Source organism: Lepidochelys kempii, chromosome 6 (genome assembly GCF_965140265.1).
Source record: "Lepidochelys kempii isolate rLepKem1 chromosome 6, rLepKem1.hap2, whole genome shotgun sequence".
In the NCBI taxonomy this organism is placed as follows: Eukaryota; Metazoa; Chordata; order Testudines; family Cheloniidae; genus Lepidochelys; species Lepidochelys kempii.
The window spans coordinates 45,188,729-45,213,843 of NC_133261.1; the positions used below are offsets into that span (position 1 = coordinate 45,188,729).

The 25,115-nt window shown below is 41.2% G+C and overlaps 1 protein-coding gene across 5 annotated transcripts in view; it reads left to right on the forward strand.

Annotated features, from left to right (window-relative positions):
• BDNF (brain derived neurotrophic factor) overlaps positions 1 to 14,559 on the forward strand; it is a 46,525-nt gene extending 31,966 nt beyond the window's left edge. For all 5 annotated transcript variants that reach the window (XM_073347787.1, XM_073347790.1, XM_073347786.1 and 2 more), the window contains exon 2: positions 13,650 to 14,559. In XM_073347787.1, coding sequence (XP_073203888.1) covers positions 13,650 to 14,411 — 762 coding nt within the window. In that variant the 3' untranslated portion in view covers positions 14,412 to 14,559. The remainder of the gene's footprint in view (positions 1 to 13,649) is intronic.
• The last annotated feature ends 10,556 nt before the right edge of the window (positions 14,560 to 25,115 follow it).

Here is a 25,115-nt window from a genome sequence, read left to right on the forward strand (position 1 = left end):
TGAGGGAAACAGCCTGGAATATGCAGGAGCCTCTTAAAGGAAACAGTAGAAAGGTGAGCTAAGCAATTGTTTATCCACATGCACTCAGTAGGGCGAAAAATCAGGGCAATACAACTGCATGTAACAGCACAGAAACATCCAGCACTGTAACGGTGGTACTCATAAACAAAGATACCTAGTTTCCCTGGACAGAATCTGGTTTGTTAAAGAACCCTGTCCCATATCTCGGTGACATGTTTTCCTTGGAGCACGGGCCAAATGATGCGGTGTTTTTAAGTCCCTCTTAAAGTTGCCCTATAAAATTGTCATAACGTTTACCAACCCTGGCACAAAATTTACTTTTCCAGCCTAACAATGATAAAAATAAATGAAAAAAATAATGATGATTTATTTGCCCATTCTAAACCAAAAGTTCACCCAGGACCAGTGGGAGAATAAGATTCTGCAAGACTAAATTGAATAATAAAATGATATAAGGCTGTAAGAGAGCTGAGCCCTAAATCTCTATGGAGCCTCTGCCTATGGTTTTGGCAAATCTGAGGGTGATAGTTCCACAGAAGTAGTGCAAAAAGCTCAATCACCTGGATTTGTCTTAACTTGGTTCAACATTGACCTTTTGCTGAATAGAGCCCCCAAATTGTCTGAGAATATTAAAATCATGCATTTGGAAAATTCTTCTATAACCTCCTTGCTAATGGGCCAGTAGCCATTAAATGAGAAATGGAAAACAGGACAGAGTAAAGCCATGAACGAGTTTAAACAAAGGCTACTCTGAAGCAAACAGATTTAGGGCCAAATTCTGATGGGTGCAGAGCACCTGCAATTTACTTCTGTAATCAACTTCAGCTCACTGGGAATTGATTTTGCTGGGAGTTGCAAGTTCTTAGCACTTCTGATGATTGGTAATCTTCAAGTGTACCCCAAAATGTGATCCATTGAATTATGTGATATGACCCAGGGCTGTCTTACGTTGAATAGAGAGATGTGGCCTTGGAGATGATGGAATCCAATATGCCTGCCTCCATCTTGATTTTTTTCCCATTGCTTGGATCGAGATGGAGCTCTGCATACTGGATCTCATCCTCTCCCCAGGGAATGTATCTGTATTACAAATGGGGCAGCTCTGTTCTTCTCCATTTTAAACAAATTAAGGGGTGACCTTCATGTTCCTGGCAACATATTATGCAGTCCTCCTAGGGCAATGTTTTTTGCAGCCCTGGCTATCACCTACTTGTGCAGTAGTTGTTCTACACGTGGAATAGTTATTTTCAGCTTTTCTGAAGCTGCTTTCACTTGGAGCATAATCATTGTGTATGGGCCACGGAAGCTGTGATGTGTCTCAAATCAATACTCTGGAAGAGCTGCCTGAGCATGGAAGAGCATGTTTCTACATTAGCATGTCATTTCAATTTTAACAATATTTGTTGTTGTTGTTGCTGAGCCCACATATTAGAAGCAGGGAGATCAGGTTAAAAACTGAAGAGTGAAGGGGGGAGGGAAAAAGAAAGCCATATGGCAAGAGCAGGAGGTCTGGCCACCCCACCTTGGGCTCGTGACGACATGCCCTACATTTAACCTACAGTCAGGAACTAATTAACAACACAGATGGGAGTGAGCTAGCATATGTATTCAAAATAATACCCTTAAGGTTTTAATGAGCAGCCCTGCCTCTTTCTGAGTAAGAAACAGAGTGAATCCAGTGTTGCTAAAGAGAGCTTTGCAAAATGTATGAGTAATATGAATGGGTAGGCTATGTTCTGTAGTGGCTAGAGCAGGGGACTGGGAGTTTGGGCTTCTGTGTTCTTTTCCTGGCTCAGCACTGATTTGCTGTGTGACCTTGGGTAAGTTACTTAAATCTCTCTGTGCTTCAGTCTACCCATCAGGAAAATGGGATTTTTAATACAATTCCTCCCTCACACACGTGTTGTGGGGCTTAGGCTTAATGTCTTTAAAGCACTTAGAGATCTCAGATGACAAGCGCTATAAAAATGTTAGAATTTATACAAGTAGGGAGGGACTACAGAAATTCAAATACTCGATCTGTGTCCTCTTGCACTTTATTTTTTTCAGAGTAATACCTCTCAAGAGTTACTGGACCTGGTTCTTTGTCCATCTGTCCATATACAGAGCTGTTTTCTATTTCTGATAGGAAGGTTATTTCTGGGTAGCCTACTTTGTATCCTTTTGTGTGGCTTTTTTGTCTTTTGTTTAGTTTTTCTTTGGAATGGGGAACCATTATATTTTCCTCAGTTAACGTTTGCTTCCTCATTCTCTTCAGCTATCTGAACAGCGGCTCTCCTTCCCTGGAAGGCAGCAGAATCTGCGGGAAGGGGCTGGCCCGGAAGCCGCTTCATAGATATGTTACTTAATTACTTAATAACGTGTGTTCTTCCCTCTTTGGAGCTTGAGGGGTCTGGCAGCAAGAGCTGTATCTTGGCAACAAGACCACGTCCACACTCAAACACAGCTGGGGGAGGAGGGGATTTCCTAGAAGCAAAGCATTCTGGAGGGCGGAGTGTTAGCTTGGGACAGGCTGTCTTTTACATATCACTGCTTACAGGTATGTTAGAGCTACTTGTACACTTCTGCAAATAGTTACAGGATACATTTCGGGGGGAGAGTCATGTTTGGGAAACCGTCTACACTCCAATCAGCCACCTTTGTTATAGAGTTGTACTGAAAACATCATCATTCCCAAATATACATCTGTCCGTGAGGAGTCTGTCTCACTGGAACCTGTCTTCTGTATGGCAAAAGATTGTGCTGCTCTGATGCAGCTGTTCGGGTGGTAACCCCATTTAATTTCATTCCCACAAGATCGGTCCATGGAAATACTGGGACAAAGCCTCGGCTGGTGTAAATCACCATAGCTCCATTTACCAGTTTACACCAGCTAAGGATTTGGCCCCCTATGCTCTTCTGGGATTTACCAGAGCAGTGAACCTTTTAATTCTGATGGAAATAATGTCTCAGGGTTGCAGGGAGCCTGTCACTAGACCTAGTGACAAGTATGAAATAAACCTCTGTTACCACTTGCTGAATTAACTACCATGGAAAATTGGGGAAAAAACCCGTACATTTATTAATAAACTATAAAAAAACAGTTGCTCAGGGAAGGGGCAAACCAACTTTTTTTTAATTGTCGGGAAAGAAATCATTTCAATGTTCCACCTTTATAGAAATACAAAACAGCGGAATATTCCTTCAAGAAAAGAAGTCATTCCATTTACATTTGGGAGCAAGGACAGGGGCCTGACAAGAGTTATCTGACACTTACCCTGTATTTTCTGTAAGGCTGCTGTCTTGTATTCATTAGAATCTATTTTTTTTAAAAAAAACCGCCTTGATTTACCACAATGATACTGTGAATGCTACTGCATGATGCTTGTAATCAGAAATTATATATCATCGTTATCAATTTTTTTTTAAAAAAAAGCGTGTGCTCCATATCCAAATGTCTGTATTGCAATTCTGGTAATATTTTAATATTGCTACTGGTGAGTAACCTGTTATCTTCAAACATTCAAAGCACGGAGTCAAAGTGGAACACATGCAGCAATTCCCCACACGCTGCTTTAGTGCCGTGACAGAGGTGGTTTAGCTTTCTAATGAGTATTTATGTCTGTGTTCAACAAAAATTCCCCACCATGGCATAGACGATGGAGGCTTTTCAACCTTCCCAAGCTCAACCACTAGCCAATCAGATTGTTGCTAACAAACCAATATTGTCCTTTACATTCCATGGAATTTTGGACTCCTGGCTTTATCAGACTCCCTGAAGCCACTCTGGAATCTGAATGTAAGCTTTAACCCTTGCCCATAAATGGAAAGTATCCCCACAGAGATGCCATGCTGATGAATGGACTCAGCATGTTTTGAGAGAAGTCCAAACTTTGGGTGGATGGACAGAAGATGACTGTCAACACTGCTAACAAATACAGACACAGTTTATGTTAATACGGTCAGAGCTCTGATAACAGGCATTTCCAGTTTTTGGTTCATGATCATCACAGCAAACTGTTGATTTATTTCATTTTGAGGACTGACTATGGCTAACAGCAAGGTATCCAGTCAGCTATTCTGTCACCTAGATCAAAGCCACACACAGTCAGGACCTCAACACAGATAAGTATCTTGCCTAGAACAAATGAGTGTAGTGTCCCTATTGCTTTCTTCCTATCTAGAAAGCACACTGAGGGCCAGTTGAGGTTGTACAGCCTTGTCTGTCTGCCCATATCATGGGACAGATGTGTCACCTGAGCATTATACTTCCTAACCTTTAGTCTTCCTAGCAACATGAGACATGCATTGTCTATTGCTTACATCTGATCCAAACTGCCACCTATGTGGCCATATAGGTGGCCAGAAAGGAATTACTGCTTGCAGCAATGTTCTTATTTGGGAGGTTCTGCAAGCTTTCCCATTGCTGATAGGCAACCTAAGCACTAAATAAAACTGGTATGACAACTCGTGTGCCAGCATGATCATGGCTGCAATCCAGCTAGGCATGAGTTTCAGTACTAATGGCTCTTAGGGTTGCCAATTTTGGTTGGATGTATTCCTGGAGATTTCATCACAACATAATCTTTAATTAAAGATTAATCTTTAATTCCTGGAGACTCCTGGACAATCCTGGAGGGTTGGCAACCCTAATTTGGCTATTGAAGGAGAGTGGCTTGAGCAAATCGTGGCTTGTTCACTGATTAAGAAGAGAAAACTACCCTCAGTGTGGAACTGGCTAAATTTTGACATAGGCTGGTTATATTTCACGCAGAGTTAAAAGGAGTGATCAGTTCCATAAAGGAATCTGTCTTGTCACAAAAGAGCTGTTCAATGTTTCTGCTGAATCAATCCTTTGATGTAATATCACAAGTGTAAGTGGTGCTAAGATTGTTGCATGCAGTTTTCAGAGCTAACCTCTGTTTGGAAATCAGTGTTGCTTCCAATGATCAGCCTTTGCTGATGCTTGGATGTCACTCCTGGAAGTTATGCCTTTTCTGTATAGTTCAGTGGTTCTCAAACTTTAGTATTGGTGACCCCTTTCACATAGCAAGCCTCTGAGTGTGACCTCCCCCCTTATAAATTAAAAAACACGTCTTTATATATTTAACACCATTATAAATGCTGGAGGCAAAGCGGGATTTGGGTGGAGGCTGGTAGCTTGCGATCCCCTATGTAATAACTTTGTGACTCCCTGAGGGGGTTCCAACCCCCAGTTTGAGAACCCCTGGTATAGTTCTTATAGAATGGTGCAAGAAACTAACCCCTGGTATAGTTCTTATAGAATGGTGCATCCCTCCCCGCCCCACCATACTCAGCTCCTGGTAAGTAAAATGAACCTGTTGGTAGCTAAGATATTTGAGTGGTGCTCCTTCTGCATTGTTAGTTATTTCAATTCTAAGCTATTTTCTGATTAGTGCATTATCCTGTATAAGTGGATACTCATTAGCACTTTCTGTAGCTCAGTCTGTAGAACTGTTTCAGTGATAGTCCCATATTCACATGCTCACAAGTTTCTGAAAATTATTCCCCTTTTGAGTGGAGTGTTCCACCTGTGGCCTCTTATCAGAAGGTGAACTCCTTTTTGGAAAGCTGCTGTTGTTTTTATTCACTATGGTTGTGCTCAGAGGCCCCAATCCTAAGGTGACCATATTTCCCAAAGAGAAAACTGGATACTCCCAGCTGCTCGTCTGAGGCCCCCCCCATCCCTCCTGCACGAGACTGTTGCCCGTGGCTGGAACTCTCCCCTCCCAGCCCCTTGAGGCTGTTGGCCCGTGGCTAGAATCCTGTGAGGGGGACCCCTCAGGAGTCTGTCAGCCTGTTGCTGGAACCCTTCTGCCATGCTGGAACACTTCCCCAACTCTGCCTCCCCTGCTGCAGGGGGTTGGCATCTCCACTTGCCACCACCCCCCCTCCCCAGTTCCTCCACACTGCACCCCACTTTTTGGACAAAAGTAGGCATTGGTCCTGTTTGCTCCTGCCAGCAGATCAAGTCAGCCAGAGCAAACGGGACAAATGCTACCTTTTAAAAAAGAAGAAAAAGTCAGGACAGCCGGTACAGGGCTTAAAAAAGAGACTGTCCCGGCCAACACTGGATATATGGTCGCCCTACCCAATCCAGACCAGGTCTTCAAGGTGCTCAGTGTCATACAAACATCTGGAAGGCTGTGTGTGTGGTGAGCTAAACAACCATTTTCCATTGTAGAAGTATTAAAAATAAGAAGAACGTTAAAAAGGCCAGACTGGGTCAGACCAAAGGTGCATCTAGCCCAGTATCCTGTCTTCCGACAGTAGCCAATGCCAGGTGCCCCAGAGGGAATGAACAAAACAGGTAATCATCCAGTGATCCATCCTCTCTCACCCATTCCCAGCTAGCGAACAGAATGTTCATGCACACACACACCCGCACCCCACCCAAAGGATATCACCGCTCTGCTGAAATGAAGGTGAACAAGAGTTGTGACATCACTGAGCCGCTAGGCTTGGAAGGCTGTCCTGCCATTTCCTCACCTACCTGTGCTGCCACTTTCTGCATTGTCTCCACCTCTCGAAGTGGGGACAGTGAGCCTCTCAGATGTCAGCCTGATGGAGGTGCTACCAGGAGCTCCTGCCTCAAGTATTTTTGGGGGTTAAGACGACCTTGGGTATGGGGTGGAGGGAGGAGTCTGTTTTGTACCATTGGAACAGCTGGGCATGCCTCCCTGTAATTTGGGGGAACCATCTCCCCACCACCATCCTTGCCCCATAGCTTTCCCAGTCCCAGGAATTTATAGGACAAGTGCTACCAGCAGCACCACCAAGCTAATATTTCAATGTAATGTCAGGACAGCATGGCACAATTGTTTTGTGGCTTTCTGAGACTCAGTTTACCTCTTTCCTTTCCTCTCCCCTGATTGCTCTTGGCATTTCCCCTCTTTCTTGGGTGCAAGAGCTCTGGTCAAACTTGGGGACTCCTCAAAAACCCCATATGGTACCCTGAATAGAGATATACTTCCCCAGAGCCACAGGTTGGCTATCACGGCTATACAATGTATTATTGTTGTATAGCAGCTGTCATACACTCTTGTGAGACAATAAGAATATCTCATTTTCGCAAGATGTGGTTTGCAACAAACTCAGACCTTCTTGCAGCTTTACTTCCAAATAGCACCTAGCTTGTGTAGTTCCATCGCTGCCATCTCTGGCAACATAGCTGGTTGGTATTATTACCTGAGGAAGCAATAAGCACCAGCATGAATAGGGAATAATTCTTCCCTCACATCATGCAACAATTTACGAACACGCTAATTCCTTAGATTGTGACTTGTGCATGTGGTTTTTTCCTTTGATTTCAGTAATTAAAAATAATTATAAAGTTGGATGTATAAATACCCCTAAGGATAACCTACATGCATCAAACATCCAGTTATGCATGCGTTAAAAGTTAATCTTGTTTGTTCTCAGTACATTTAGTCTTTGCAAATCATGTGCTGACATGCATTTCATTTTGGTATCTGTTCACACGCTTCTGTAATGATACATAGAGCAGGAACTCATGTCTGTGCCCTTCAATAAAATTTAGCAAATTGAACTTAAAAAAATATCTTAGAAAATGGCAAGACAGAAATTGAATAGTTTCTTGCTGCTACTTTTATCTCCCACCTGGGGTTCCATTCTGATGAATTTAAAGGCCTCATGTACAATTCACTGCCTAATTTGTTTCCTTTATTTTAACTTTCAAAACCATGTGGCTTTAGTGTCAAGATCCAGTGGAGAAATGTACTTATGCACAGCTATTGACTAGGTCTCTCTGTTGGAAATAGGACCTGTTAATCTTTTTAGAATCTGCTTAAATTACGTATCTATATAATTATACTATTTTATATTTCAATGAAGTCTCATTAAATGAAAGTATTTGTTTTATTGGAGGGATTATGCAGATATGTAATTAACTTCAGATGTAAACTAGTCCTGGATAATTGGCAAGGCCCGCATGTAACCGGTTGCCTTCCGATTGTTACAGTTACATGGCCTACTTCAGACCTCACTTACACCAATGTAATTCCATTGACTTCAGTGGCATTACACCAGTGCAAACCAGGACAGGTTTATCTGAGCTCAGGCCCATGTGGTGTATGACCTCACTTTTTGTTGTTTTTGCTCTGACATGCTGTATTAGGGAAGAAGGATGTTTCTGTGGTCAAAACACTGGGCTGAGACTCAGGAGACCTCATTTCAGTTCCTTAGCTCTGCCACAGGCTTCCTGTGTGATCTTGGAGAATTCTCTTAATTTCTATGTGCCCCAGTTCCCCTTCTGCCAAAATGGTTCTTCCTTTATCTAGGCTATGTATACTGTAAACTCTTTGGGCCAGGGACCATCCCCTACAATGTGCACGTAGAGTGCCTAGCATAATGGGGCTTTGTTCTCAGTCAGGGCTTCTAGTTGCTATCACAATACAAACTAATATTAAAAAGTGTATTGTGTCAAACTTGTGTTAAAGCCAAACACATCATCTCAGAGCATAACTGATGGAAAGAAGTAACAGCACCCATAAAGAACATGCAGGATCAGGCCCTGGTCTGTGTTTTGAGTTGAAGTGGGAGATCTTGCCCTGGTTGACCAAAAGAAAAAGCAGTGGCAGGAAAGCTCTGGCAGGGAGGAAAACTGAGTTACTGCAGAAAGTTGGCCACCACACTCTCCCTAGCAAAAAAGGCAGAGATTCTGTCCCCAAAGCCTGGAATACCCCAGAGATCCCCATGGATCTGCTACAGAAAAAGGACGATCCACAGAGGAGCCGTGTGCATCTGTACTGGCTTAGTGGTCCCATTTCACACCTTTTGGCTCTGTGCCCTGGGGCCCTCCTGGGAAAGTGAAAGGGCATGCATGCTGCATTAACTTCTAGGTATATTTGTCACTTTTTGCCTGTGTGGGGAAGGGACAATTGTTATAGCCCAGCCCTGTGCACAGATTCCTAGAATTGCTGAGGCACCTCCGTGCAAGGTTTCATTGAGGTTGTCTTTCCACATGGAAAAGGAAAGTACTGCACTGATTCTGGATGGATGAATCCCTTCCCCACCCTCACCCGCCTGCACGGATACAATAGTAAAGGATATTTAGAAATGCTGTTAGAAAAGCAGATTGGAAGATAGGCAAATACAGCTCTCTTCTCTTTTTCCCTCCTCTGGCTCATACAGCATAGTAGCTAAGCAGCAAACAGGAGTGCATACATAATCTGTACTGGTATTTGGATTTACAAGACATGTACTGTAATGGAACAGGCAATAACTCTATTGATCTGGGAGCAGAAGGGAAAGAACTGAAAACTCACATTCAAACTGTAATAACTGTTTCCAGAGACCCTTTTGATATGGATATTACAATATTAAGGATCTGGTACCAATTCCTTAAGTGAGATATGAACCTTGCATTCATCAGTACATTTTCAGTGCCTGGGGTAATACTTTTAAAGTAACAAAGAAAAAGTCTCCAGCTTTTGAAAGTGGCTGAAAGAATTTTATCTGAGCACTGAGATTTAACACTCTCATTCCATTGTGACTTCATCATTACAAGATTAGCAGACTTCCTGTGACTGCATCTGTGCTTCCACTATGAGCACACTGTTGCCTATGAAATGATAAGGTTTTGTATGTGTTAAAAGGATTTCCCTCCACATTAGCACATTTGGACATCATTCTTTGCCAGGGATGATGATTGTGCCCAATGCACAAGTTACTAACAGTCTCTTTTCTCTATAAAGAAATACAGACAGACCCATCCTTTGAGATGTTACATATCCATTGGTACTTGACCCATAACTCGTTTAAAGGGGAGACTGTTGACATTTTAGGGTCCCAAGATTCACTTATCAGAAATGTGTGTTTATGGTGCCTTAAGGGTGGATTCCAGATATAGTTTTTCTGTTTGCTGCCAGGCTAAATTGCTAAAAGGAAAAAAAGCCATGGTATGGTGACCTCTTGTATCAACAAATCCACATGTGCGCTATCATCATGCAAATCTGGCAATGTAGGAGATGGCTGAGAGGATTGTTAATAGGATTGAAAGCCTAATTGGACTTCAGCCCCCATCCCTCCAGATTACTTATGCACGATAAAGATAAATCTATGTCATGTGTAAATTGATCAGGATTAGGGTGGATTCTTTTCTACCATGATGTAGGGAAGAACTGGTTAGGTGCATTGTGGGTGGTAACTGACTGAAGCAGTAGGTATTGAGCAGTGACAGACTGGATGGACCAATGGCCAGCTGGCAGAGGATATCTGTGGACTAATAGATTGAACTTTTCTTTTCTTTTTTTTTTTTGTCTCCCACAAGCACTGTCATGCCTCTTTTTCACAAGATCTCTTATGGCTGACTCTGGGGGAGGATTAGGGGGGTGTAGGGCAATCATCTGGATGCCAACTTCCAGAGGTGCTGAACTGCTGTGCCACTCAGTTTTGGCTGGCTTTCCCCCCGCCTCTCAGTCACTCATGGGGAGGGGAGGTGCCAAAAACATTTTCCACCTTGGCCAGCAAAACGGCTAAGCCACTACTGGTGAAATGTATGTCTTAAATCATTTTGCAGAGCCACTAGTCTCTTCTCCTTCAAATCCCTTCTTAAACCCCATTGCTATCATGATGCCCGCTGTAAACTGCCTAGGTAGGTAGTCTGTTAGTGATTCATTCTGTCACTCATTTACTTGCCTAATTTTAAAACAAACTTTGAGGCCCCCAAACTGTACACCTAGCTCATATGTGTGTCCTTATTGCACTTACCTTTGTCTCTCCCCTCCCCACCCTGTTGTGTTTTACATCCACCTGGCATGTCTAATCCTTATTTAGACTGTAAGGTTTTTGGCATAGGGACTGTCTTTTATTTTATTCTTGTACAGCTCCCTGTACAATGGAGCTTTGATACTGGCTGGGGCCTCTGGGCACTATTGTAATATAAATAATAACAACAGTAATGAGTACTTGAATGGAAGCCATAAGATCTTGGTCTGTTCCTAGCTCTGCTGCTAACTTGTTGTGTGATCTTGGGCAAATCACTGAGGGGAGAATTTTCAAAATGTTTACAGATTTTTTCAGTGGCTCAGTTCTTGGGTGCAGCTGAACCAATGGGAGCATAATCTCTCAGTGCCATAGGTGCCCTGTCTGTCAGTAAGATAAATCTATGTTTATATTAATAATGATACCCAGTCTGTAAGATGCTTTGAGATCCAAAGGATGAAAAACACCATTCATGTACAAAATATGGTTGTTCCTCATCATTAGAGCAAATACTATGTTCCTGTGAATCACAGGCATCAGGTTTGTTTAATTTCAATGTGTCTGTGCCACAGTGACACACTTAAACAGGAAGGATGACTTGGACATAAGGGGTGAGTTGAGCTGGGGAGATCCTCAAGTAAATTCCTCTTGAAAGAAATAACCCTTCACTAAGTGAATGTTGGGCCTTAAAACCTGGGCAGTGTCCCTCTAGCATGTGAGTTTGGTCTTTTCTACTTGCGAATTTGGGAGTACTGGTTTCCCACAGACTATTTGTAGGAGATGAAGTAAGACTTCTGCAGAGCACCCTGTTGCCAGACAAATATAGCATTTACTCCAGTGTGCATGCCAAGTATGAGGTACTTCCGAATGAACTTCAAAAGCACTGAAATGAACATTAGCTGCTGCTTCAAAAATGTGAACAATGCCATTGCTTACTAGTGAACTGGCTTGAGCAGGGATCAGAAGGGGGCAAAAGTAACAAGTGGACTTAGAAGATGTTGTAGCAGCACATTCAGATCAGCAAACACAGCTCTCTTTGTCGCTAAGGGGTTTCAAGGATTGTATGGATTTCTTATTAAAGGAGCACCTAAAATGTGCAATGTAGCATCTAAAATGTGCACTGTACAGACATACATAGCAAGAGACAATTCCTGCCTGGAAGCGCTTATAATCTGAAAAGACAAAACAAAGGGGAGGTGGATAGACATGCAAGCAGACTCTCTGAGGTGCTGATAGGAACAAATTTTGTTAATTCTACTGGGTGTGTGTTGTGGGGTTTGATAATAAATAAACCACTCCCTCACACTTCCTCTTCCATACTGCATGCTGTTTGCCTTATCACACATGGCAAGCATTTCTCTCACCTTGCCCATCTCACACCACAGACTGTGGGCCAAGTGTGAGACACAGAAGGCAAACCAGACAGTCATGATATTTAAAACTCCTGGGGGTGGGGGGTGGCAGGGCCCTAATGGCTGGTTCATGCTAGCTCCGCTGTGCTCAAGCACTGGAGCCAAATGTTGCCATTCTTACTCAGGCAAAACTGTTGAAATCAATGCTGCGTTCAACAGCAAGCTTGCCTGAATAAAGACGGTAGAATTTGGCCCTTCTAAGTTACCGTACAGCGGTTTTATTATTGTCCTTTCAATATAACGTGTGTTGAAGTGTGTGTGTGTGTGATACAAACAATGTATTTACTTAGGCTGTATTTTAAGTGTTTATTATAGTATTAACTCTGTGATGGTTTGTCTGGTTGCATAGTCAATTTCTGTACACACCTGCTTTTAGGCAAGAGGTAGGCTTGCCAACACTCAGTAATTGTATAGTTTCTATTGGTGAATGAAGGTATTTTTCAAACCATAGTTACAGGTTATGGTGGTTGTGTCCACATATGCTATAGACAACCTCAGGCAGGCAGGCTGTGACACGGTTTGGGCCACAACACTCCTCGGAATAAAATACCTGTGCGCGCACTCAGAATGGAAATCTTGTTTGACCCACATGAGCAACAACCACACAGGAAAACAGTTGCTGGAGAGGGTTCTGACAGAGCAGCTTTTATTTAGTATGGCTGTTGCTAGCATAGTTCAAGCTGCAGTATGGATAAGGACTAAATGCATAGCTAATTACTTTTTGCCCAGAATGTTCATGTTGTGACCTACACAACCTCAAATTTGTTTTAATAGCCAAGAGAAGGTAGCCTTACTTTACATCTCAACTTCTACATCAGGGTTAAAATACATAGCTGTGTACTTGTAACAGACAGGTTTCAGAGTAGCGGCCGTGTTAGTCTGTATCCGCAAAAATAAAAGGAGGACTTGTGGCACCTTAGAGACTAACCAATTTATTTGAGCATGAGTTTTCGTGAGCTACAGCTCACTTCATGATGAATGAATGCATCCGATGAAGTGAGCTGTAGCCCACGAAAGCTTATGCTCAAATAAATTGGTTAGTCTCTAAGGTGCCACAAATCCTCCTGTTCTTTTTGTAACAGACAATCTCTGAAACTCTTCAAATTATTACCATTGTACTGTGGATGTTTAGTGCCATTTCTAATCTACTGTTACACTTGCACCACAAATGGAAGGTCATTAAATCTTAGGCCTATATAGTATCTGAAGTGTGACATTTACTAATGAAGGACCTTGGGCAGGATTGCCTATTCATTGGCTTATGTGTTAGCTGAAGATATAAATCAAGGGACAAATGTTGAGTGTCTTTTCATAAAATGGAAACAATAATGCACCATTGATATTAATCTACACCTTTGTGCTGCTGATGTTCATAACAGCTGTTACATAAGTAAACTTTTCTCCTCTCAGGTCAACTAAATGGATATGGATTTTTTTTTTTTTGGCCCCTATGAAATTTTAAATCTCTGTTTTTTGTCTTGTCCTTAACAGTTCCACCAAGTAAGAAGAGTGATGACCATCCTTTTCCTTACTATGGTTATTTCATACTTCAGTTGCATGAAAGCTGCCCCTATGAAAGAAGCAAGTGTCAGAGGACTAGGCAGCTTGGCTTACCCAGGTCTTCGGACCCATGGGACTCTGGAGAGCCTAAGTGGGCCCAACACTGGTTCAAGAGGACTGACATCATTGGCAGGCACTTTTGAACATGTCATAGAGGAGCTTCTAGATGAGGAGCAGGACATCCAGCCCAGTGAGGAAAACAAGGATGCTGACTTGTACACGTCTCGGGTTATGCTAAGCAGTCAAGTGCCTTTGGAGCCCCCATTGCTCTTTCTGCTTGAGGAGTACAAAAATTACTTGGATGCAGCAAATATGTCCATGAGGGTCCGGCGCCACTCTGACCCTGCTCGCCGTGGGGAGCTGAGCGTGTGTGACAGTACTAGTGAGTGGGTAACAGCAGCAGAGAAAAAGACTGCAGTGGACATGTCTGGTGCAACGGTTACGGTCCTGGAAAAAGTCCCAGTACCCAAAGGCCAACTGAAGCAATACTTCTATGAGACCAAATGCAATCCCAAAGGTTACACAAAAGAGGGTTGCAGGGGCATAGACAAGAGGCATTGGAATTCCCAGTGCCGAACTACCCAGTCTTATGTGCGAGCTCTCACCATGGATAACAAAAAGAGAGTTGGCTGGCGGTTTATAAGAATAGACACTTCCTGTGTATGTACATTGACCATTAAAAGGGGAAGATAGTGGATTCGTGTTGTATAGATTATATTGAGACAAAATTATCTATTTGTATATATACATAACAGGGTAAATTATTCAGTAAAATAATAATTTTATGGACTGCATGTATAACTGAAGTTTATACAGTACAGTGGTTCCACAATCTATTTATTGAACATATCCATGACCTGAAGGGGAACAAACGTCATTTGCGCACAACTAAAACAAATAAGTCTCTGCATTACATTCCTCGATAACATTGTGGTTTGTTGCCGTTGCCAAGAATTGAAAACGTAAAAAGTTTAAAAAAATAATAAAATTGCATGCTGCTTCAATTGTGAATTGATGATAAACTGTCCTCTTTCAGAAAAAAAAATTTGAACCAAAACATTCCGTTTACATTTTAGACAGTAAGTATCTTTATTCCTGTTAGTATTATATCCGTTTACTGCTTTTACCTTCTGATAGCGTTGGAATTAAAACAATGTCAAGGTGCTGTTGTCATAGTTTTACTGTTTTATTTTTTTACTTTTAAATTCCCATGAGGTTGGAAAAGGGAAAAAAAAATCGTTAGATACATGTTCTGGATGAAACAATTTGTTTTTGTTTTTTTGTTTTGTTTTTTTTTGTTTGTTTGTTTTTTGGATGTTGTGAAGGTGTTTGCAATATTGAATCAGGCTACTGACTAAATAAATAAATAAATAAATTAAAAAAAAGAGGCAACTGAAAAAGAATCCTGATGTTCCGCTTCACATTGCTGAGCTGCGGGCTTAAGGACAGCACTTGTGTAACTGTCTGGCTCCAGGCTTTTTTTTTTTTTTATGGCTACACTGTGAAAAAACTGCATTTGCTTATATCACATTGGTTTGTGTGGGGAGGAGGGGCTTGAGGGAGGAGTTGTTTGGAGTTTCTCCCTTCCCCCTCCCCCCCCGGCCCCTTCCTGTCTTGGGCAGGAAATTGATTGCCATCTCTAAAATATTTCACTCCTCACCGTATGACTAAAGCTTGTCATACTGAAAATATCGTATAGAGTGTTGAAAGCAATTACTTAAAATGGAATAAAAGCCTTTTTGTGCTTGGATCAAACGTTTTGTTGAAGCACAATAAAATTTCACGATAATGTGGTCTGAACAGAGTACAGTAAACATAGATCAGAGCGGCTACAGGGTGGGACAGTGTGGGCCAAATTCAGTTACGAGTTACAACAGATTGGGTTGAGTGGGGCTGCATGAGTGTAAATCTGCAATGAATTTGGCACCATGTATTCAGCGGCAGAGCAATGCCCCTGCCCAGCATACTGATGTCTGTACTATAGCCTAATTCTCCACTGATGACAAAGGAAACATCTAATATGCTCCATCCCTTGAGTTTCTGGGAAATATAGCACTTGAGAAATTGAGAGAATTCACGCCTGAAGGATCAGGAGGGGTGGCTCTGGAATGAAGTAGAAAGAGGGTTCTACCTCTAACTTTAAGTACTGAATATATTTGAATACGTTCAAGAGGTTCTATATCTTAAGGTGCAGTACATGGCAGATTTAATCCATTAAACGAATAGCATCATGAATAAATAAGACTGTAAAAAAAAAAAAAAAAAGGTAGGTGTGATCGTCACCATTAGTGATAGCTCACACCAAATCAAGCAATGTCCTAGAAGTCGAATAGCATGAAATCCATATTTTTGAGTTAGAAACCAGAGCAAAGATGTTTGAACAAAGGATAAATGTAGGTAAGGACTAAGTACAGCAATTGCAGTGAATACAGTGGGGGAAACACACAGTCTAGAGTGAGAGAAAGTAGCTCACCCTCTACTCAAGTAACTGGTAGTTAGTGAGTCCATTAGCCCAATAGTTCAGCTTTGTAGGCAATTCAGGTAGGTGTGAGAAAAGAGATAAGAGAAAAAATAGGTAAAACAAGGACACTTACAATTTGCTATACTTCATCCAGAATTTAATATTCGCAAACTATGTGCCCTATTTTGCATCTCTATTTTAAATCGCCTGTGATCAGGCTTATTGTAAAATGTATTCCCTTCTCACAAATTATGCCTGGACATATGTTCAGCACCATGTAACCCACCTATTTGATCAATATACAAGTAGACATTATCCCATAAATTAACCCAATCATCCTTGTCAGCTAAGGATTGACGAAATAAATGGTCCTTCTACTAAAAGTAAACAGACTCTGGATCTGTCAGTTCAGCAGAATAAATGACTACCAGAATTTAGCTTCCCCACCTGCTCAATGACAACTTCTTTCTCCATCCTCAATATGTTTAAGCTTAGGGACTGCTAGCAAGAGTGTGCTGCTGCAACTGTGGAAATCCACAGGGATAAAGAGAGACATTTATCTGAACCTCTTGAAGCTGCAAACTTCAGGCTTTATGAAGAGATTTCAGGCATGCTGCTCCTAGATGGAAACTAGAACTAAAGTATTTACCTGAAGATCTCAGAGGCAGAGCTCCAGTTTGAGTTTGCTTTATACAAACTGAAGGATTGGTTGGGAGAGGATTTGATTTTGTTCAAATCATTTGGTCCACCATCAGTTTTGTGTATGTCTTTCCATACTCTTTCTGTAGACAGAAGGGGTGAAATCCTGTCCCCACTGAAGTCAATGAAAGTTTTGCCGTTGACTTTAATGAAGCTGGAATTTCAGCCAGGAAGGGCAACTGACTCTACTGAGGTCTAACTTTAGATGTGACAATGGTTTTATTGTCTCATATTTTTCAAACCACAAAAATTAAAAAAGGCAGCCATGTAGAAAACAGGAAGGGGTGAAATTAAGCAGTGTATAGGTGTATTACCTATTTCTTAACTTGGCAGTGGAAGGACAGATAGAACATGACAGGAATCTAATTTGGACATAAGATTAAAATAATTTCAAATTGACTTTAATAAGCTTCTATGAGAGAAGTGATTGTTTCTTTAAATATAATTTATACTAGAAAGAACAAAGATAGTGAACTTGCAAAATTATCTATAGATATGTCTTTACTCAAACAAAACTCTCAGCCATTATTAGGCCAGATGTAAATTGTTAAGAATATTGTACATTGATCTATGTCCAAATTCTGCCACTCTTACTCTTGAGTAATTGGATTTAATGGGTCTACTTATGGAGTAGCTTATTAAACAAAGTGAGTAAAGGCTGAAGAATCTGACTTCTATTTTCTTTAATAATTGTACATTTTAAAAAAATCCATAGATTCATTCTTTTGGGACAGGAATAGCAAATGAATCTTCTATGCAAGTATATTAATGTGTTACAAATTATTCCCTAAGGTGTTGGTATTTACAATTACAATCAATGAACTAGGCAATTAATTACAATATGGTTCCATGACTGTCACATGCGGGGCCTAATACATACATGATCCCAGGCTTGGCAGTTTTAGTTGAAATGAGATATTTCTTAAAAAGTCACTCAATTGAAGTCTTGCTGTGGTCTGTTTGTGGCAAAGGTATTTCATTCATGTCAGCAGGCCTATTGCTTTGTTAAAGTAAAGACTTTCGTGCAAATGTAAGTTAATGTCTGTGGACCAGTTCTCTATTATTCACCACGTGTAACAAATATTTATTGTATATTTATATAATGTTATGTTTTTTGGGAAACATTGAAGTTGGCATTAAAACTTAAAAGTATCTGCATCATACTGTAAATATAATTAAGCTATATTTAAGTGTACTACTTAATATATGTTTAAGTATAACATTTTGTATTCTTTTAAGATATTTTCAATATATATATAAAAAAAACTTGGGTGTGGGAAGGGTTGGGGACCATGTCACTTTTCCTTACTTGTAAAACAAACTTGAGTTTTACTATGAAGATTTGTGTTCCTTGCTTTAAAACACGGTTTATTTTAGCAATAACACTTCATTTAGAGAGCAGATAGCCACCTGTTTCATAGCTGAGACAAGGTGAGTGATGCAATATATTTTATTGGGCCAACTCCTGTTGATGGAAGAGACAAGCTTTCGAGCTGATACAGAGCTCTTCTTCATAACCAGGGGTGGCATGTCAAGATGTCATTTTCCACAAAACTTGAAGATTCTTTTCAGAATTATGTATTTCCATTTAATTCTAGACCATGAATGCTAGGAACATGAACATCCATGAATCTGGCATAGCTGATTTTATTCAACTATGAAAAATGGTTAAAATTGAAGTAGGGTGGTGGGATTTTTTTCATAAATCAGTTAATAAATAACTGAACAAATGAGACATACATTCAATGTTTATAGGCTGGTCATGTACCTGTTTTTTGGAAATGGTACCATGTATATTCATATCCATTACATTGAACTTATATATGACCCTGTAGAGTTCTATCTCAGATTGGAATTTCCTTGGGTTAACATATTGTTAGCCTTTCTAAAAGGATATGCCTCTGCTATAACTGCCAAGCCTTTGTATGCTTAATTAAACCATAGTCATAGAATGATCAATAAATCATCATGATGAATGGAAAACTTTCAAATAAGTTACAAAAAAATTCTTTTTAAATTCCAGTGTTGCAACTTTCCCAAGAGATCAGTGCCAATAATGCCTTCACAGAACCTAGTAAATTGTACTTCTGCAGATTATCATTTATATTAAACACACATGCATGCACATAACCCTTTAGTGTTTTCTTAAAAATAAAGCTAACAAAAGCCATAACAAATATTGAAATGGTTACAGTGTATGGAATAATGGTAAGAGAGAGCTCTTACTGCTATGCCCTGATTCTGCTGCTGACAGTACGTTCTTTGCAAGATGTCCTTGATTTTGGAACTTGCTTCTCAACCTTTGTCTTCCAGAGCTGAGATTTATTAACTCTTCAGGCAAGCTGCAGTTCACATTTCCCTCCCCTCCCCCTTTCCAAAGGCTGTTGAGGAGGGGGTTGGACTAAGGTGAATATATTTATAGGCTTATTTTGTTGTTTTAATTTATGGGCTAGGTAACCAGGGAACAGGATTGGTACCTATAGTTACACTTTAGAAATTTGAAGGTGTAAATAATCCAGTTGATAGACTAGAAAAGCCAGTCTTGAGCGGCTGATTATAATGAGTCTGCAGAGATGAAATGCAGTTTGGCAACGATTATCCAATTTTTTCTTTTTTCTTGTAAGAGACAAACAATTTACATAACTTGGAATCTTGGAGTCAAACTAAAGGGATTTTAAATTATTCAGCCAGAGAACCATGGCAAAAGGAGGTTTTGAACTGGACATAAATGCAATATTAACAAGAAATGAGAAGGCCGTGACATTTATGTCATGCAGTCCCAGGTATGTGCAGTACATTGCTTCCACTGCCTACCTCTTCCAATTAATTTCTCACCAGGATGCAAATTAGCCAATAAAGACTCATTCTGTCAGGACTATTGAGTTAGAAAGGAATGCACTGGTTTGGATGAAATAAAAACTGAATCAAACCCTCACCCAAACCACAAACCATTTTTGAGATTAAAAAGAGTTCATCTTATTGTTTGTTTTTTCAGACTAATACCTCGCTTGTTAGCCAGAGATGGAAGTATCATAATATGGCAAAAGGGGTTGCTGTAATGGTATTTCCAGCAAGTCCTTAATGAGAAAGTACCATGAAACAACCTGACTTTGCAAGAGCTTCAGAGGAAAAAGGTATGGATTAGCACTGGGACTTTTGGGTGCTTCTCCAAATCAAACTTTATAGAATTCATTCTTGCAGACTGAGGGACAGAATTATTCATAGGTGATGCTAGAAAAAAACAATTCAACTCAAAACTAAGCTTACGTTTGCATTCCCAGCACTTTGGTTTGTCATAGAAACATCATCCAGCTGCTGCAGTTTTGTTTTACTAACGGACTATACAAATCAAGGGTAAAAAATGAGTCTCTGGACCTTCTCTGTAACCTGAGCACTCCTCAGACCTATCCACCCCAAAGAAGCAAATCATGAAAGCTTTACCTGAATTAAAAACACCATTGGCATGTTTTATTTCATTTTTACTGGCTTGGTTTGTTGCTCTGGTGTGGACAGAACATTGGTACAAGCAGTCAGACTAGCCAAAACCCTGCAAAGACAACCTCCAGCTGTACATGAGCACAGCTTGTGCTTATTGGGGCCCTATGCTTTGATACTATGGCAATGAACACAGTATAAGAATTAAACATAAGTGACCTGATCTAAAGCCCATTGAAGTCAAAGGAGAGACTCCCATTGTCTTTAGTGGGCTTTGCATTGGGCCCCCAGTTACATGGGTGTAACTTCCATAGATTGATCATGTGGGAATAACCTGTAGGGGGGATCTGGAAACTTTATGAGCTTGTATCTACAGGCTTCTCTACTAATTTTTCCAACAGCAGAACACTTCAGAGGGCCCATGTCTCCTCCTCTATGGCCATTGACAGTACAGCTCTGAAAGAACTAGACTGCCAGAGGTTCCCTGCTCCCAGGAGGTACTCCTCTGGAGTGTGGAGGAGGAGGGGCACATGTCAGTACAGGGGGGAGACTCACACAAGCAAATGCTAACCCAGACAGTATTAACTGATGCTGATCTTCCCATACAGCGTTAGTGGGAGATAGAGACAATTTGGTGGAGTCCTGTCCCAATCCCATCTTTATCCCTCAACTAACCCTGAAGTGCAAACTCTCCAAGACATCCAGGGAGAGCCACTGTGGGAGTGGAGGCAGAGAGGAACACTCCAGCACTCCCGACTTGCACCCCGCTCCCAGCCAAGAGAAACAAGTTCAGGCTCTCATTTGTTCACATAATGGAAGAGGAATCATTTGGTTTGTAACCATGCTGGTTGTAGATTTAAACGTCAAAATGCATTTAGGAGTAATTGGCTTTATCCATGTTAAAAGACAAGGGATTTAAGAGTTTCCATTTTCATCTCAGCACTCAGATACTACAATGACAAGAGCCATAAAATCACCTAGATAAAGATAGATTCATAGAAACAGAGCCAAAAATATGTGTTTAGTGTTTGGAAAAGAAAAAATAATTTGTATGTGGTTATAGTAGGTAGCAAACACTAGTCCTCTGCAACAAGTGCTATTCTTATCAATCCATTGTGTTTTAAAAGTGGAAACCCCAATTATCTGACTTTAAGCCTCTAGGAATTTTAAAAGATATGGATAAGCTGCATGAATAAAAATATTTACCACAGATATCTTAAAGCTGCAACAGTATTTCCAACTTGCCTAAGAAGGAACAATTTTCTTCCTCATTGCCTGTAAACTCCCTTTGAAGCTGATGTACTAGAGCATAAATTCCAAAACTGCTTTGGCTTATTTGATGTCAACAGTCTCTCTCTCTCTCTCTCTCGTGATATTGCTAGGTGACACAGAAGTACAAAAGACTGGGATCACTATTCTGAAAGGATAGTCTCACAAGAACTGAAAGCTTTGCAGGTTCTATAGGCTCATGAACAGTGAGTCCAGTAATTGTGTCACATCTGACATCAGAAAATGTTTAGCTCTTGAAAAAATAAACCATCATTTATATAGAAATCCTTCCTCCCCTCTGCTCCTGACCCCAAGATATAGAACTTGTGTAAGCAATCAGTTCTGACTTAAGTCCATAAAAAACTGGAATTTCAAAGCTAAAACTCCAGCTTATAAATGAAGACTAAACTATTTTCTCCCTCCCCGTCCACTGTATTATATTTGCTCAAATTGTCTTTTAAACTATATGGAGAAATCTGCACCAAGGATCCCCTCTTGCTGGCATCCCCCCATATACAATGACTACTTTAAATTACCCTATGAGGTTTTCAAATACATTTTTTTCTGACCTTTAGTTAAAGAACAGCTCTGTTTGGGAATTCATTTTTGTTCATTCCCTGGCTTGCATAATTCAAGTTTCACTGTACTTTGTATCATAAGAACTATTCATATAAAGACAAGTATATAGACAAACTATATGTAAAGTTTGTATGGACACATATGAAAAAAGTTGCTGCTGCTAAATTTGCTATTTACAGTTACAAAAAAAATGTCCAGTGTGACTATTCTACCACTGATTCCCTTTCGCACATATTCATAACACTAACAAATGGCCAAATTACATTTTGAGGAAATATGTATGAAGTATTAATCTCCATGTTAAATTCATTCTGGCCAAGATTCTGCCTGGAGTCAATACTTGTGAACAAATTATAAAAGGCCTTATCAAAACTCTAAAACAGGGGTTCTCAAACTGCGGGTCAGGACATCTCAGGAGGTCATGAGGTTATTATGGGGGGATCACAAGTTGTCAGCCTCCACCCCAAGCCCCGCTTTGCCTCCAGTATTTATAATGGTGTTAAATATATTTTAAAGTGTTTTAATTTATAGGGGGGGGCCACACACAGAGGTTTGCTATGTGAAAGGGGTCACCGGTACAAAAGTTTGAGAATCACTGCTCTAAAAGACCCTTCAGAATACTCACTTCATCCATGTGTTTTATTTGCACAGATAGATTTACAAGCATCACTCATACGGTGATCAGATGTCCTGATTTTATAGGGACAGTCCCGATATTTGGGGCTTTGTCTTATATAGGTGCCAATTATCACCCACCCCATCCTGATTTTTCACCCTTGCTAGCTAGTCGCCCTAATCACTCCATAAGAGTTACATGGGTAAATTTTGTACACTAAGTTAAAAACCTATGAGAAAATGTTTCAATTTAATTGTTTTATTCTTCAGAGATCTAATTGAGCTTTGTCCAAAGCATAATACAGATACAGAAGCATAAGATAGTAATACAAAATGTATTTCTGCCCCTTTGCTGAGCAGTAGCAGAATCTGAGGCCTACAAGGTCAGTTTTCCTTTTGAAGAAGGAATCAGTGATGTAGAAAAGCATTTTCTTAGTGTAATTTGCTCATTTACAAAATTTTCACATATCCTATTTCCTTCAACAGGGATGATAACAAACAGTACACAGGCAACTCCTTTCTTGCAGAAACCTCATGTAAGGTGCCATTGCTCTGTTCTAAGAAGCTGCTGGCTCTCCTCTGGACTCACAGAAAACATAGAGAGATCCAATTATTTAAACACATGCCCTTTTTCCTCCTTAGGCCCTAAATTTTACAGCTGGAAACCCCTCAGACCACAGAGTGTGGAAAGGTGGCCTGGCCATTAGCCCTCTGTGATGGGGTGTATCTAGCCCACACTGGCCCTGCAGGTGTTAACTGTGCATTGCAGGCTGAGGAAGCCACATCCCTCAGGGTATAAAGGGAAGCAGCCCAGCTCATTTGGGTCAGACCACTGAGGAGGATGGATGCATATTGTCAGTGTCTGTTATGGGAGCCCCAGTTCACAGAGGCCAGTCACACCAAACCCCAGGTAAACACCTAGGAAGGGACTGAGTCATTGTAGACTTCAGCACCATATGACCCTAGAGAACCAGAGGGCCTATGGACTGCTGTACTGGGAGACCAGGTAGGAAATAGCCCAGGGGAAATAGAATCTAGTCCAGTCATGGGACCAGAAAACGCATCTGTGTTTCAGTGGGAGCCCTGCTGACCCAGTGGTGGAACCCTCCTGCCACTGTTAGGATCATGGGCTGGGACCTCGTGGAGCAGATGGGCACAGGTTCCCGCCTCCCCCCCGCCGTCAACCCCACACCATGGTGGCAGCTTCTCCCCACCTTAATCCTAGAGACTTGCAGTTGTCTACTGTTCACCTGAGTCAGAATGCTAGACTATTGAGACTGTGAGTTTGCTGTTCCACCCTATCAGAGGACCTGTGCAACCCAGACTGTTGATTTAATGCTCTACTCTGCTCAGGGCTGGCCTTACAATGAGGGGAACTGAGGCGGCTGCCTCAGGTGCCAGACTCTGGGGGGGGGGGTGCCACTAGGACCCAGAGTGTAGAAAATTGTTGGCTGCTGCAGGTGCATGTGTATTCTCTCTGCTGTAGATGCACAGAGATGGTGGAGTGCTGTGCTGGAGGAAGGAGGGCACAAGAGACATAACAGGCAGGCAGGAGAAAAGGTGAGAGGGAATAACAGAAAGCAGCAGCAGGAGCTGCAGGGAGAGAGAGAGAGGAGGAGGAGCCTCATTAGCACCCCCAGGAGCCTGGACTGATTAACACCAGCTTCTCAGGGAGCTTCCTGCTGTTTCCTGCTGCTTCCCTGAACCCACTTGAGGAGAACAGGCAGTCAACTGAAGTATTAGGAGCCAGTTAGGCCCTTAAGAGGCTGATATCTTCCCGCACTCAGACCCTGCTACCAGCCTGCTTATTTGTCCCCTTCAATTGAGTGTTGAGAGCCACTATAGCTGGCACAGAACAGCAGTCATGAATGAAAGAAGAAAACACCCCTCTGGGGCAGCATTCAGAAAAAGAGATAGAAAAGCTTCCTTTGCTCTCTTTAAGCAGGAAGGAACTCTCCTGAGATACAAATTTCAGAGTAACAGCCGTGTTCGTCTGTATTCGCAAAAAGAAAAGGAGTACTTGTGGCACCTTAGAGACTAACCAATTTATTTGAGCATAAGCTTTTGTGCGCTACAGCTCACTTCATCGGATGCATACTGTGGAAAATACAGAAGATGTTTTTATACACACAAACCATGAAAAAATGGGTGATTATCACTATAAAAGGTTATCTCTATAAATTCCAGAAATGGCCCACCTTGATTATCATACACATTGTAAGGAGAGTGATCACTTTACATAAACTATTACCAGCAGGAGAGTGGGGTGGGGGGAGAGAAAACCTTTTGTAGTGGTAAACACCCATTTTTTCATGCTTTGTGTGTACAAAAGCATCTTT